This window comes from Corythoichthys intestinalis, unplaced genomic scaffold, assembly GCF_030265065.1.
Source record: "Corythoichthys intestinalis isolate RoL2023-P3 unplaced genomic scaffold, ASM3026506v1 HiC_scaffold_23, whole genome shotgun sequence".
In the NCBI taxonomy this organism is placed as follows: domain Eukaryota; kingdom Metazoa; phylum Chordata; class Actinopteri; order Syngnathiformes; family Syngnathidae; genus Corythoichthys; species Corythoichthys intestinalis.
Window position 1 is genome coordinate 6112940 of NW_026651592.1, and position 15536 is coordinate 6128475.

The window sequence follows — 15536 nt, forward strand, 5'->3', positions numbered from 1 at the left end:
CTCGTATCATGTACCGTAATTTCCGGACTATTGAGCGCCCCTGATTACAAGCCTCACCCAGTACATTTTTAAAGGAAAAAACATTTTGCACATACATAAGCCTCTCCTGTTTATAAGCCGCGTGTGCCCACATAGTAACATGAGATATTTATGAAGAAATACACAGAGCTTTCTGAGTTTTAATAACATACTTTAACGAATCGGGTTATAAATATAGCGCGTGACTTACGGGAGTAAGGGAGGTGCGGAAGAGCGAGAGACGTGCCTTCCTGTTTTTGTGGGGGTGTGTGCGCGTCGACTGCTGCAGACAGCAGTCTTGTGTTGTTTCATGAGTTTCCAAAATAAAGAATTGCAACCTAACTAAGCGGGTGACTCTTTGTCAACGTTACAATACCTTAACTTTTCTTTACAAAGAGCGCCAGCAAAACGGCACTTAGCTGACTCCTCAAGCTCACTCCTGAGCGTGTGTCGTCCTCTTCGTCACGCAGCAGACCGGTTTTTCGAAACCTGTTGGTGATGGTAGATTTTATTTACACTGCTCCACGCTGTCAGACTTGTGCAAAAGTTGCTCTTCGCGTGCGGCCAGTTTTGGTAAACGATCTCTCATCCAAGCCTTCAATTCAACTTGGCACGTCATATCCATTTCTTCTAGCATTTTCCATGATGCGGGTCTGCTAATTTTACTAATGCACAAAGATGAGGGTCTGCTACTTTTATTCGTGCACAAAGCACAAAGTTAAAATACGGGTAAGAGTGCAAACTAGCGTCTTCCTTGACACATATATTCCACGTGTTTTACGCTTACATTTTATGCTCGAGCGCTCCTGGCGGTCGTTAGAAAAATGGATAAATTGGCCGCATCATTGCATACGCCGCAGGATTCAAAATGAGGGAAAAAAGTAGCGGCTTGTAGTCCGGAAATTACGGTATACATTATACACACGTTCTTTCTCAACACAGACAGTTGCCAGAGAGAAAAAAACCACCACGTTTTACTACCGCTAGACACACTAAACACGCTGGAGTTAACTCTCGTAGCCGTTCGGAAACGTTCATGACAGTGTTTACTAACCTTTAATTTTGCGTAAATACGACATCATATTGGAGGTATTGCATCCTCGGCAGTCATCTTCCGCAAACATATTTTACATGTTGGTGGGCCCTTCCTCCTCTAAGCCGCGGCCGCCTGTAACTTTTCTGTAGCCGAAGGATTCCCATACCAGCGATTTTGTTTTCTTCGATGGGGCAAAACGTTCAGGAGTTTCACCTCCTCCAGCCATCGTGTTGCACAGCTGACTCACTGACACTGAGCAACAACCGGTGAGAGAATGTTGAGCCTTACAGCTGCAAGCGAGAGCTCTCTCCATGCATTTTTGGGACATAAAAAATCGTTCATACCTTGGGGACAGTATGACGGAAATTTTTTGCGGTTTTGAAACCTTGACATTTTTATACCGCAGTATACCTTGAAACTATTAATCGGCACATGCCTACCTGTACCCTCCACCCGTCTCGCTGGCCAAAAGGCACTTTTCTCGGCTTCCAAGAGCTAGTCTCCTCTAGCACTAAGGAAAGCTGTGTGGAAGTTGCCACTTCCTAGAGCTAAAATGTGCTGCACTAAGCTTACTTTATATAAATAAAGCATGATTATAATCTAGAAGTGGGAACCTTTTGGTACCTCATGATATCATACGATTTGCGATACAAAGCTTACGATAACGATCTCACGATATGGCGATACGACGATTATCGATACATTGGTCAGGAAATCATCCTAAGATATTCTACAAAACAACTAATAAACAGAAAAATAAGCTTTTGTTGTGAACTGGAAAGAGTATCACTACTAAACATCCAATCCATTTGAACTGGGAGGGTGGAATGTTCATACGCTGCCATCCTTCCCACTTCAAACGGATTGAACGTCTATGGCCATCAGTGGCAGCCAATGCTAGGCAACGGGGTAATTTTGGGGCATTTCAGATCATTACCTTGATTTTCAGTCACTTCCTGTTGATTTTGGGGCATTTTATGAGTCATTTCCTGATTGATTTTGTGTTACATAACAGTAAGTGACCCAGGAATCTCCCAAATGAATAGGCAGCAGTGTTGTTAATAATGGCGTTAGAATATAACGGCGTTATTTTCTTCAGTAATGAGTAATTTAATTAGTCACTTTTCTCATCTTGGCAACGCCGTTACCGTTATTGAAGTGGGAAAGGCGTGCGTTACTATGCGTTGCGATGTTGGTTGACTGACGCGAGAAAAGTCTGAAAAAGACGGACTCATGGAGACGAGAGAGCAGAGCAGGAGTAGGGAGAAGGCAAGGGAGTGTGACGCCGTTGCAAACGCGATGCTACTATGCTAGGTGGCTCCAATAATACCTGACTGTAGCCGATTGCCTACAAACTACGCCCACATGATGCTTCGGTAGATATCACATATATACAGAACTAGATGCAAATGACAGACACGGCGGCAATAGCAACAAGTATAATAAAGAACGATATGCGTTAGTAAACAGCTGCCATCTTAAAGCAGTAGACTTCTCTAGAAGGCGTTGTTGTAGAGAACCTTCCTAGGGAACCTAAGTAACTTTTTATCTAAAATACTCCTAAATCGGCAAAACTTAACTTAAATCTATCTTTAAATGATGAAACCGTTTTAAAACTTACACATGTCGAAAAAAAAACAGAAGGGAACTAATGCAATAACGGGAGCAATTTTAACAACTTTAATGGTTGATTCACAACATTAAATGACTCCCACACATAGCAAAGGTTACTATCTAGTTATCGCAATATCCGCAATACCCCTGTGTCTATTTATGTTTTGGGTAAAGAATTGGGCTAGGGCAAATTGTCCCAAAAACCCTTTAAACTTCACATTGTGTGACCTTTTTTTATCACCAGTGACTTTGCCAAGTAACTAATTATGCTTACATTCAGGTAACTGAGTTACTAACGCAATTACTTTTTCGGAGAAGTAATTTGTAACTGTAATTTTTTAAAGTAAGATTAACAATACTGATATGCAGTGACTCAAACTCAACAGGAAGCGACCCGTAAATGCCCTAAAATGAACAGAAAGTGGCTTGTAAATGGCCTGAAAATTTGCAAGAGTGACTGTGAATGCTCTGGTTTCAAATGAATGAAGGTTCGTTCGACCCCCCCGGTCTAAATGGAATGGGCGTAGAGCGCCATCAATGGCAGCCATATAGTTAACTTAGACACTATTATCATGGAAGATTTTGATTGCAACTTGTTGGTTCCATTTTATTTTTTTAGCATTGACAGCTTTTTAAAACGATATCTCGATTCTTGGCAGGAGCATATCCTTTCATGATATATCGCCATTTTGATATTTTGTCACGCTCCTATTTTAATCTATACATGTGAATTTGCTGTGGTTTAGTACAATTCTTTGGTTAGACGACCAGTTCCGCATTTTGTCTCTACGAACCTAGAGGCCATTATTTCAGCTTGTGTGCTGGCAAAAGTCGGCCTACTAACCTGGGGCGTGATGGACTTTTACACTTTAACAGCTGGAAGTGTAAAATGAGTGAATATTTGTGTATAACTGTGAAATGGCAAAGCTTGGTGTCATTTTTAAGAAGATGGTAGTCTGCGTCACCATGCTTTATCAGTAGGGTTGCAAACTACCTGGAAAAAAAGGGAAACCTCATTCATAGATACTGCCTGATAACCGTCACCCTTAACTTCTTTTTGAGATTACAAAAAATCTTGTCAAAAACTTAAATGTTGAGGGCACCTTATAAACTACACTACTACATATATATCTACATACTGTATATTTATACTGAAAAATACAATTTGAGGTATTAATGAAATTTGAACTTCATCTTTGAATGACTGAGGCCTGACATGTTCCTTTCTAAAATTCCATGTGTATTCCCAGGTTGAAAACTACCTGCCGTCCATCAGCGCCTCCATCAGCCTGAGCCCCGAGTGCCACATCTGGCGCCTCTGCATTGGCCTGCACTCTGCACCCAGGTTTATTTTGGCATTCGCCTATTTCAAGTTCTACAAAGTCTGCTTTGCCACTCGGGTGCCCGAAACCACTTTGGCCTACCTCAACTTGGGCTTCTCCGTCTCTGAGAACCTCGGCCTGCTGATGCTCACCTATGTGTCGTCGGCTGACATCTACTGTGAGTACCTTTTGCTTTCTGCATTTTTCCGACTTAACGAGTCTAACAGCCACACTTCTAATCCATTATTTGGGTATAGCAGTAATCCCCGGGTTACGTACCTGATTTATGTGATGTTGACTTTACGATGCCGGAGTCTCGTTCGCCATTTGTCTCCAGTCGCAATCTTAATTTTACTGTATTTTATTAATATGATGTGTGATACCTGTTTTGGATAGTTATTTTGAGATTTAGGGGTACTTAAAGGGTTAATTCCGATTTACGCAGAAATTCGGGTTAAGTCGCTAGCATAGGAATGGAACTCGTTCGTAACCCGGGGACAACATGTATTTTATTTGTATATAAGCAGAGGTGTGTAGAGTAGCCAAAATAATTACTCAAGTAAGAGTAGCGTTACTTCAAAATAATATTCTTTAAGAGAGAGTAAAAGTAGTCATCCAAAAATGTACTCGAGTATAAGTAAAAAGGTTTTTGTTGAAAAGAATACTCAAGTAACGAGTACAATTGTGAGTAACTCCTTACAATGTCTGATTAAAAGAAAAATAATGGTACAGTGGTACAGCGACATACGATCGCGTCGACACACCATCTTTTCGACATCCGACGTAAAATTTGACTCGCCATTTGTTTCTACATCCGCCGACATGGTCGAAATACGGCAACATGACAGCGCCGCAGACAGACGCACGGCGGATTTTCTTGTGAGAGAAATCAGCACAGGTTCCAAGAAGGTTAGTGCAGGTGGTGAAACAAGGAAAAGGTGACGCTTACCATTGAAATGAAGATGGAAATGATAGAAAAATATGAGCGTGGGGTACGCATCTGTGAACTGGCTCAACAGTACGGCCGTAGAACAACTCTAGTGTAGCCCAAAGTAGCGGAGTAAGAGTCTACTCAAGTAAAAGTAAAAAGTATTGCGTGGTAACGCTACCCTAAGAAGTACATTTTTCTCAAAAAAATTACTCAAGTAAATGTAACGACTACCCACCTCTGTATACAAGGCATTCAAAAGTTGATTTTTGCTTATCTCTTTTAATGCAAGCGTCACTTTCCCCTCAACTTAGCTGTCCACGAGGAGGGGTTCATCCTCTTCAGTCTGAGCTCGTTTGTCTACATGGTGATAACGTGTCATTTGTGGAAGGTCATCAAGAGGTACTCGGTGAATCCAGTAGTAAGTGACCCCTCATTGTTTTAAAACACACCTTAGTACCTTGACTGTAACAATACAGTGCCTTGCAAAAGTATTCGGCCCCCTTGAATCTTGCAACCTTTCGCCACATTTCAGGCTTCAAACATAAAGATATGAAATTTTATTTTTTTGTCAAGAATCAACAACAAGTGGGACACAATCGTGAAGTGGAACAACATTTATTGGATAATTTAAACTTTACGGAACGCAACTTTTAATTCCCAATTTGGAACGATTCCTTATTTCAAACGACAAGCCTATTTAAAATTAGTGTAGAAGTAAGCAAAGTAAGCCAAGCTACAGTGGGGCAAATAAATATTTAGTCAACCACTAATTGTGCAAGTTCTCCCACTTGAAAATATTAGAGAGGCCGGTAATTGTCAACATGGGTAAACCTCAACTATGAGAGACAGAATGTGGGAAACCCCCCCCCCCAGAAATTTACATTGTTTGATTTTTAAAGAATGTATATGCAAATCATGGTGGAAAATGGGTACACCAAGCGTTTTCCCTATTGCAGATTCAGTCTTCCCGGCCTGATGCAGGTCTACAATTTTGTCTCTGGTGTCCTTCGACAGCTCATTGGTTTTGGGCATAGTGGAGTTTGCGTGTGACTGACTGAGATTGTGGACAGGTGTCTTTAATACCGATAATTAGTTAAAACAGGTGCCATTAAGTCAGGTAACGAGTGGAGCCTCGTTAGACCTCGTTAGAAGAAGTTAGACCTCTTTGACAGCCAGAAATCTTGCTTGTTTGTAGGTGACCAAATACTTATTTTCTACTCTCATTTGGGAATAAATTCTTTTAAAAAATCAAAAATGTGATTTTCTGTTGTTTTTTTTCCCACATTCTGTCTCTCATGGTTGAGGTCTACCCATGTTGACAATTACAGGCCTCTCTAATCTTTTCAAGTAGGAGAACTTGCACAATTGGTGGTTGACTAAATACTTATTTGCCCCACTGTAAGTGGATAAGTGTGTGTTGCTGCTGGTGCACAGAGAGTGAGGCTAATAGAGGGACAGGATGCTGTGGTCAATTATTATTATTTGGTGCACAGAGAGGGAGGCTAATAGAGGGACAGGATGCTGTGGTCAATTATTATTATTTATAATTTCATTAAAGTTGTACTGTCTGGCCTTTGAGAGCAAAACTCTGGGCAGGTATTATACATGTTTTGATTTCGCGAATTTAGCACTATTTTGGCATTTGAGAGTCAAAGGTGGCACAAAAAATCGTATCGGTGCAACACTATTTGTAAGTCAAGACACTGTGTAGTTTGTTTACAATTGTTATATTTTGGACTGTTTTTTTTTTTTCCCCTAGGATGCCAAATCCCATGTCTGGAAAGTACGTCTGTTCCTCCTCAACTTGTGCTTCAGTGCTTTTGCCGGATTATTTTATGTCCAACATAGCTTGTATTGTGAAGCTGGGAGTAAGTATGGCATTAGTTTGACACAAGTCAATTCCAAGGAAATCTTGTGTATGGTAGTTTTCAGGGTTGTAACTAGAGGTGAGAACCTTTGGGTACCTCCCAATGTGATTATCTCACAATATGGTGATACAACGATTATTGATGCATGGGTCAGGAAATCAGTCTACAATATTTTACAATATTCTCTATTCAAGACAAAAATTAATCAATTCTAAATGGGAGAAAAAAACCCCACAATGTTTACTTTTTGCGCTGTCGCAGACAATCTGTCCAAACATTCGTCTTTCTCAAAGACTGAGAATATTTCAGTGCAACATTTCTGTTGGTAAATACTATATTATTGCAACATTTTTGTAAACAAATGAGTGCCTTTTTTAACTCATTGTTAGCCATTGACAACAATAGACGTCCAATTCATTTAAACTGGGAAACAAGGCTTTGAATGCTAATGTTGGACACCGTCAATTAAACAGACATTATTCCAGTGGAAATTTTTGGTCTAGTGGAAAACCTTGGGAACATTTTGCTAAGATAAATAAGTGACATCTTTTTAAAATGACATACTAGTCCTTCTTAAAAAATTAGCATATTGTGATAAAATTCATTATTTTCTGTAATGTACTGATAAACATTAGACTTTCATATATTTTAGATTCATTACACACAGCTGAAGTAGTTCAAGCCTTTTATCGTTTTAATATTGATGATTTTGGCAAAAAAGTAAAAAAAACAAAAATCTGTATCTCAAAAAATTAGCATATCATCAAAAGGTACTCTATAGAAGCTACTGACCTAATCATCGGGATCAACGAATTAACTCAAAACACCGGTGAAAGATTCCTGAGGCTTTTAAAAACTCCCAGCCTGGTTCATTAATCAAAATCGCAATCATAGGCAAGACTGCGGACCTGACTGTTGTCCAGAAGGCCATCAGTAGCCACGTTTACATGCTGACTTTTATTCATACCGATTCAAATCATTCCGAATGGAAATTTCACATCAGCTGTTTACATGTCACTTCATCTATTCCGATCCAGCGTTTACATGTGTCTGCCTTTATTCCGAAAGGACGTTTGACAACTGCCGTCTGATATGCGCAGATTAATCAAAACAAAGCGTCACGTTGCAAAACATGGAGATCGATCATCAGATCAGCTGCTGTTTTAACTTTTCGAGTGGAAACAAAACTTCAGAATGATACGCCGTTCATTTAAAAAGTTGTGTGTGTGCGCTGTGCGTGTGCTTGGAAGCCAAGTTGCAAGTGACGTTACTTACGTCACCAAGTGACGTCACCACGTCAGTACGGAGCATGTGCAGAAAGAACGCAACCAGACACCATTCCGCTTCCCTGTTTACATGATATAATTTTACTTCTAATCGGTTTGGGAAAAGGAATATTCCACCCCTGTGAATCGGAATGAAATTCCATTCGGTTTGGGCCTGTTCATTCCGAATGAGGTGTTTATATGGAACACATTTATTCGCTTTGAACATCTAAACCGATTGTAATTGGAATATTTGGCTCCATGTAAACATGGCAATTGACACCCTCAAGCAAGAGGCTTAGACACAGAAAGAAATTTCTGAGCGAATACGCTGTTCCCAGAGTGCTGTATCAAGGCACCTCAGTGGGAAGTCTGTGGGAAGGAAAAAGTGTGAATGGAAACGCTGCACAACCAGAAGAGGTGACCGCACCCTGAGAAAGATTGTGGAGAAGGGCCAATTCCAGACTTTGGGGGACCTGCAGAAACAGTGGACTGAGTCTGGAGTAGAAAAATCCAGAGCCACCGCGCACAGGCGTGTGCTGGAAATGGACTACAGGTGCCGCATTCCCCAGGTCAAGCCACTTTTGAACCTGAAACAGCGGCAGAAGCGCCTGACCTGGGCTACAGAGAAGCAGCACTGGACTGTTGCCTAAATTTTACATGTCATTCGGAAATCAAGGTGCCAGAGTTTGGAGGAAGACTGAGGAGAAGGAAATGCCAAAATGGCTGAAGTCCAGTGGTAAGTACCCATAGTCAGTGATGGTCTGGGGTGCCATGTCAGCTGCTGGTGTTAGTCGACTGTGTTTTATCAACGGCAGGGTCAATGCAGCTAACTATCAGATTTTGAAGCACTTCATGCTTCCATCTGCTGAAAAGCTTTATGGAGATGAAGATTTTATTTTTCAGCACGACCTGTCACCTGCTCACAGTGCCAAAACCACTGGTAAATGGTTTACTGACCATGGCATTACTGTGCTCAATTGGCCTGCCAACTCTCCTGACCTGAACCCCATAGTGAATCTGTGGGATATTGTGAAGAGGAAGTTGAGAGACACCAGACCCAACACTTTGGATGAACTTAAGGCCGCTATCGAAGCACCTTGGGCCTCCATAACACCTCAGCAGTGCCACAGGCTGATTGCCTCCATGCCACGCCGCACTGAAGCAGTCATTTCTGCAAAAGGATTCCCGACCAAGTATTGAGTGCATAGCTGATATAATTAATTAAGGTTGACTTTTTTTGTATTAAAAAACAATTTTTTGTATTGGTCGGATGAAATATGCTCATTTTTTGAAATAGGGATTTTTGGTTTTTCTTGACTTTTTTGCCAAAATCATCAATATTAAAAAAATAAAATTCTTGAACTACTTCGCTTGTGTTTAATGAATCTAAAATATATGAAAGTCTAATGTTTATCAGTTCATTACAGAAAATAATGACCTTTCTCACACTATGCTAATTTTTTGAGAAGGACTAATATATATTCTTGAAGCATATCAATAACCTATTGGGATACAAAGTTTCGTGATGTATCATCATATCAATATTTGGGCTGCAGCTATCGATTATTTTAGTAGTCGATTAATTGATGAACTAGTTAGTTCGAATAATTGAGTAATCGGATAAGGAACATGAAAAATTAAAATACCTGAGCTGAGCCTCAAACGGTATTTAAAAAAAAAAAAAAAAAAAAAAAAAAAAAAAAAAAAAAAGAGGATCTATGTACAATAAAAGAACAGTTGGCTAACACACATAGCAAAAGTCCGCTAGCTTAAATGCTATAAAATGCTTTTTTTTTTTTTTTACAATGCTCTTAACAAATTGTTCACACACATATTCCCAAAAAACGGCTAAATATGCCTATAAACTAAATTATGAATGCATAAAAAACATTATCTCAAACTAAAACTTAGCTTACGTTGGTTTTAACAGGGAGCAGTTGGATTCAGCCATGTGAAATGAGGCAGACCAGAAGGCAATATATCCACCCTAATCAATAAAACTAAATGCAAACACTTTAAAAATAAACCATTACAACATCACTTTAATTGAACGAATACTCGAAGCAGTAAAATTTGAATATTTTTTTCTAATCGAATACTCGAGTTAATTGATTAATCGTTGCAGCACTAATCAATATATTGGAACAACTTTAGTTGTAACTGTACCCCAAATATCAATGGTTGGTATGAACCTGGATGTTTCGGTCACAGTTTGGTTCACAAACTTATTGGCTGCCATTGACGACGATAGACGTGCATTCCATTTTGACTGGGAGTTGCCAGCCAACCCACTTTAAAATGGAATGGACGCCTATCACCGCTGGCACTGAAACGTGCATATTAACTTCTAGTGAAATGGACCTCTGTTGCCGTCACTGTCAGCCATATATATATATAAATATATATTGTTTTGCTTATCGGTGAAGCAGGGCTTTGTTGGTCTGATTTACATAAAAAGTAAATATGAAAAAAAAACTAACAAATCAAAAATAGCATAACAAAAATAGACAACACATACCTGAGGTCTAATTTCTATAGGATTACTGTAAAAAAAAATAAAAAAAGGCAAACTCATGGTAAAATACTGGCACATTTGTTTGGCAGCTATAGTTAGAAGATTTTTTTATGGTAAAAAAAAAAAAATGGGGAAATTAAACTTATTAGCTAAAGCGCAACCAACTAAAAAGTATGGATACTGTTTTTTTTTTTGTTTTTTTTTAAATATTACAAGATAATTACAATATTAATCTTCTTTCAATATTTTAAATTTTAAAACAGGACTGAATTTATACTGACACACATTAGTGTTTTCCTTTTTACGTTTTGCCCATTTTTTCATAGCAAAATTCTAAATCCGGCCCTTCAGAAAATCTGATGAAAATATATTTCACCTTATTTGGAAATATCTATTATGATTAATAAATGACCCTCTCTCCCAACAGGTTACACATTGTTTGCCCTGTTTGAGTACCTCATTGTCTTCTCCATCATGGGCTTCCACTTCACAGCAGTGTGGGACTTCCGGAGCCGTGACTTAATCATTGCCTGCCTGTAAAAGGACTTCTGACTATAGAACTCTACAAAGAACGCAGTGAAACCGACGCAGTCCTCAAAACCACCAAAGACCTGGTTTCATATGAAAACCACCACTGATGCCTTTTTGGATATACTGTAGTGTATATGCACAGAGGTTACATGATAAGTGCCGATATGCCAAGTTGCTGATGTTCCTCCAGTCTAGATGCACGAAGTTTATAGGAAAGCGCCGACATGTCTAGGCTAATGGTTCTTAACCTGGGTTCGACCGAACCCCAGGGGTTCGGTGAAAAAGTGTCAGGGGTTCGGCAAGTAAGACGTAGGGACCCGTTTTATTACATTGACTAAATCTATACAAACTCACATTTTAGGCCAGGTTTTGGACAGGTTTGTCCGCAATTTACATTTATTCCATTCGTGTTAAACGTACGGCCCACATAGTGAAACACATCTTTTTATTTTGACACTCGAGCTGCAAAACTGGAGATTTGTAAGTTTTTTTCATGATTGAGTGCATTACTATACTTCACTTTTGTGTCCGCAGTCAAATATGTTCATTCGCCCCTCTCAGTCAATGGCTGCTAATAAAGTAACAAGGAAGTGACCCAAACATCCACAAAAACCAACAGGAAATGACCCAAAATAATCTGGAAATCCCCCAAAATGTACAGGAATTGATCCATAAGTATTCCAAAATAACAAAGAAGTGACCTAAAATGAAGTATTTGACTTCCACTGAAAACAATAGACGTCCAATTCACTTAAACAGGAAAGATTGACAGTGAATCCTTATATTCTAGTCCAGGGTTCACTAAATCCGGACCTCGGTGGCACTTTTCCTGTAGTGTTTTCCATGTCTCCCTCCTCCAACACACCTGAATCAAAATAATCAGGATCATTATCAGGCTTCTGGAGAGGTTGCTGATGACATATTCATTTGATTCAGGTGTGTTAGGGGAGAGAGACGTGGAAAACACGACAGGAAAAGTGGCACCGAGTTTCAGACTTAGTGAACCCTGCTCTAGTCCCACAGATGACACTAGACATCCAATCCATTTTGACTGGGACTGGCGACTCATTCGCATAGTGGATATCTAGTGCTGGCAATGATAGCCAGTGAGTTAACTTGATTGGTCCAGAGTACACTGGTCCAGCCTACATGAACTCTAATGCCTAAATGTGGCATGCTAAACAAAATGAGTTTGACACCCTTGCTTGATTTCATTTCTTTCAATTGCTAGTCCTCCATTTGATTCGCCTATAGCAGAAACTGGTTTGCTCAGTGGAAAGTTGACTCTCACATGATATGAAGATGTATAACAGATCTTTGGGCCATGTGGACTCAAACTTTGATCTGTTTCAAAAAACATGCTACCAAATGTGAAGAAATTTGAACTGGAATTTGCTTAGATATTAGCTTGCTAGCTTAGATATAGCAGTACTGAATTTGAAATCAAATTCCAAAGTGTTCAGTGGATGCACACGTGAAACTTCTGGGGTTTGGTACCTTCAGCAACGTTAAGAACTACTGGCCTAGGCTGATGTTCAACGTCAACAGTGATCACGTGAAAGCTAAAGATCAACAATGTTGTCATTAATGATTATTTATACGACAGTGTTATGAGTTTAGTTTTTTTTTTTTTTTTTAAATTAAAGTATATTTTTGTTGTTTGTTATAAAAACAAAATTGTTTGATTTTAAAGTAGATTTGCTTAGGGGTTGAAAGGGGAAAATTGTTTCAACGGTTGCAAAAAAATATGAATGTGGTCATTAACCCCTGGCTGCCAGTTCAAATATATTGGACGTCTCTCACTGTCAATGGCAGCTAGTGAGGATTTCTTAAATTAGATTTTAAAACATGATAAAATAGCTTCGTTTACAGGTAATATTCCTACAAATCTGTTTGAATTGTGTACAAAGGAGGACAGCGCATACTAGCACAGTACATTGTCATTTGACTGGAAAGATACATTTAAGTGATATGAATTAGTAATTTGGACAAAAAGCCCGAAACTTCCTTGACTGCCGAAACGACTTTCCATGCTCATCCACAAGATGGCCACAGTCAACTATACCCGCAACCAGAGATATATAAGAGTCAATGGAGAACGTTGTGTTTTGCGGCCATTTTGCGTCGGGGCAGTTCATTAAATATTAAATTGCAGTCAACGGAGCGGGCACTTGGCTCTATTTTTAACCAATTTTCAAGAGATTACAATGGTCTTTCATCAACGTCAGCGATGCATTATATTCAATTCGCGTAATTTATTGAACAACACGCAGTATAGCCATTGTTACTGTGTGTGTGTTTTTTTTTTTAATTATTATCAATATTTAAAAACAACCAGCTGGTAAATACGTCAAAATTTCATGGAGTATTTTAGTAAGAAAAAAATTAACTTACGTCGGCTACATTGAGCCTGCCTTAGACGTTTTGCGACGCAAGATGGCCGGCTTTTTCTCACGCCGTCAACTTGACTTAAAACATCATTTACCCTTTCATATGGGAGACCTATGCTTTCAATAACTCCCGCCGCTTCCAGACTGTAGTGGGCGAGCGTCGTCACTTCACAGTCATAACGAAACATTAATAACCGTAGAAGAAGACCCACTGTCCGCCAGTGCTTTCCTGTCTTCCACTCTGCGGCTCTTTTCGCTTCTGCAAGTGGGTGGGCGCGCATTCGCTACGACCAAGAAAAGACCCAGACAAATACTCGCCAAGAGGACCGAGTCCTCTTTCCTTGAAGCGTTTTTAAAAATAATTTCCAAAGCGATGGTAACCTACGAATAAGACCAACTTGAACGCAGCTTCTTTATCCATGACACGTAAGTTTTGTCCACCGTTGACAAGGCTCTTCATTGTTGATTTGCTGAAATATTGTAGCTAGTTCATTACAGCCTCACTCGCACCAAATGTTAATAGTGCCACCGGACGTCAAACCGCGGGCTCAGTAATAGTTGAAAGTACGAAATTACGGTGAGGAAAGTGGGGTTTCAAGCATGAAAATGTCACGTTTGAGTTGATCTCCACATTGTCACGCAAGCTAGCTTCGACTCTGTACCCGCGGTAAAGTTAAACGGTGGCATCTATGTTATGTGTGTGTATAATGTCATCCGAAGATTCGATTTTTTTGATTGGGTAACCAAATCAGTATAGTCACTTCGTGTACATTTAAGTACTGCAAATATTTAGTTTATAATTGTAGTCATTATTGGGAAAATTACTGCAGCATTCTTAAATATGATAATCAAGGGAGTCATTCCAATACTTGAACTGCAAGTGATTAATTAAAATAGAGTTCCCCATTCTGACTTTAATACATAGGCGGAGTTTGACTTTTGGGGCAGGGGGGGCACAACATGTTGATGACCCTGAAACGCAATAAAATTAACTTACAAGAATATTTATAATAATACGTTTACAATGAGAGTTTTTTTGTTTCACATCATTCTTGAGGGGAATTCGAAATCAGGCTGCTTAGGCAATACTTTTTGCCAAGATCGTCATCCATTGATTATGGTACGCCCGTCGGTGACGTGCCAATGTAGTTACCCCAGTCAAAAATTGTATCCCCTCGGCGAAGCCATATGGAGGTAGATTTCTGTCTTTATTATTCAATCAAAAAAAAAGTTGCTTCAATCAAAGCATACATTTTTAACTGAAAAAATGTTGCTTCAATCAAAAAAAAAAATTTGAATGCAAAAATAAAATTGAAACTAAAAAATGCATGTGAAAGCCATTTTTCTTTTATTGATTTTTAAAAAATTTTAATTTTATTTTTATTTAAGCAACGTTTTTGATTGATGTAATGTTGATTTGTGTTTGGGCCACATTTTGGCTAGGACATTTTTGTGTTTAATATTCAATCATAAAATAAGTTGCTTCAAAAATATATAGATTTGTAAAAAAAAATCACTTCAATCAAAAAAGGAAAAAATTAAATCTTTTTTTTTTTTTTCAAATTCATGAATGCGAAAAAATATTTGAGATTAAAAATGTTGCATTGAACACTTGATTTCACAATCCTTTTTGTGTTTGGGCCATATTATGATTAGGACATATGTGTCTAAATAATTCAATTCCAAAAAAAGTTGCTTCAATCAAAAAAAAAAAAAAAGTTTTTCAATCAAAGAAAAAAAATCCTTTTTTTCTTTTTTTTTCTTTTATAATATATATATGTATACATTTTAAAATTATATGCAAAGCAAATGACCATCTAAGGTGCTGGAAAAATAATTTTGACCCATTATAAAAATATATTTTTTTGTTCATTTCATTCATTTTTGTTGCAGTGTTATTGCTTTACAACTTTTTAGTTTCACATGTGCGTTCACCAAACCCTTCAAAAATTAATAAAAATGCAATGGTTTTTTTTTCAATTCAAAACCGACATAGCTGAGCAGCAGCAAGCTAATATTTAAGTGAATTCCCGTTCAAATTCC

General features: G+C 38.7%; 2 protein-coding genes across 6 annotated transcripts in view; both read left to right on the plus strand.

Annotated features, from left to right (window-relative positions):
• The window catches only part of LOC130911128 (post-GPI attachment to proteins factor 2-like), a 16897-nt gene extending 4012 nt beyond the window's left edge, over positions 1–12885 (plus strand). Inside the window, exons 3-6 of one of the 2 annotated variants that reach the window (XM_057828857.1) lie at positions 3919–4168; positions 5233–5339; positions 6681–6789; positions 11000–12885. In XM_057828857.1, coding sequence (XP_057684840.1) covers positions 3919–4168; positions 5233–5339; positions 6681–6789; positions 11000–11112 — 579 coding nt within the window. In that variant the 3' untranslated portion in view covers positions 11113–12885. The remainder of the gene's footprint in view (positions 1–3918; positions 4169–5232; positions 5340–6680; positions 6790–10999) is intronic. The other variant, XM_057828859.1, reaches the window with a different exon arrangement.
• Positions 12886–13634: 749 nt separating this feature from the next.
• LOC130911125 (stromal interaction molecule 1-like) overlaps positions 13635–15536 on the plus strand; it is a 94016-nt gene continuing 92114 nt past the window's right edge. For 2 of the 4 annotated variants that reach the window (XM_057828853.1, XM_057828854.1), the window contains exon 1: positions 13648–13919. The gene's annotated coding sequence lies outside the window, so the exon portion shown is untranslated. Of the gene's footprint in view, positions 13920–15536 lie in introns of all 4 variants that reach the window. The other 2 variants (XM_057828851.1, XM_057828852.1) reach the window with 2 other exon arrangements.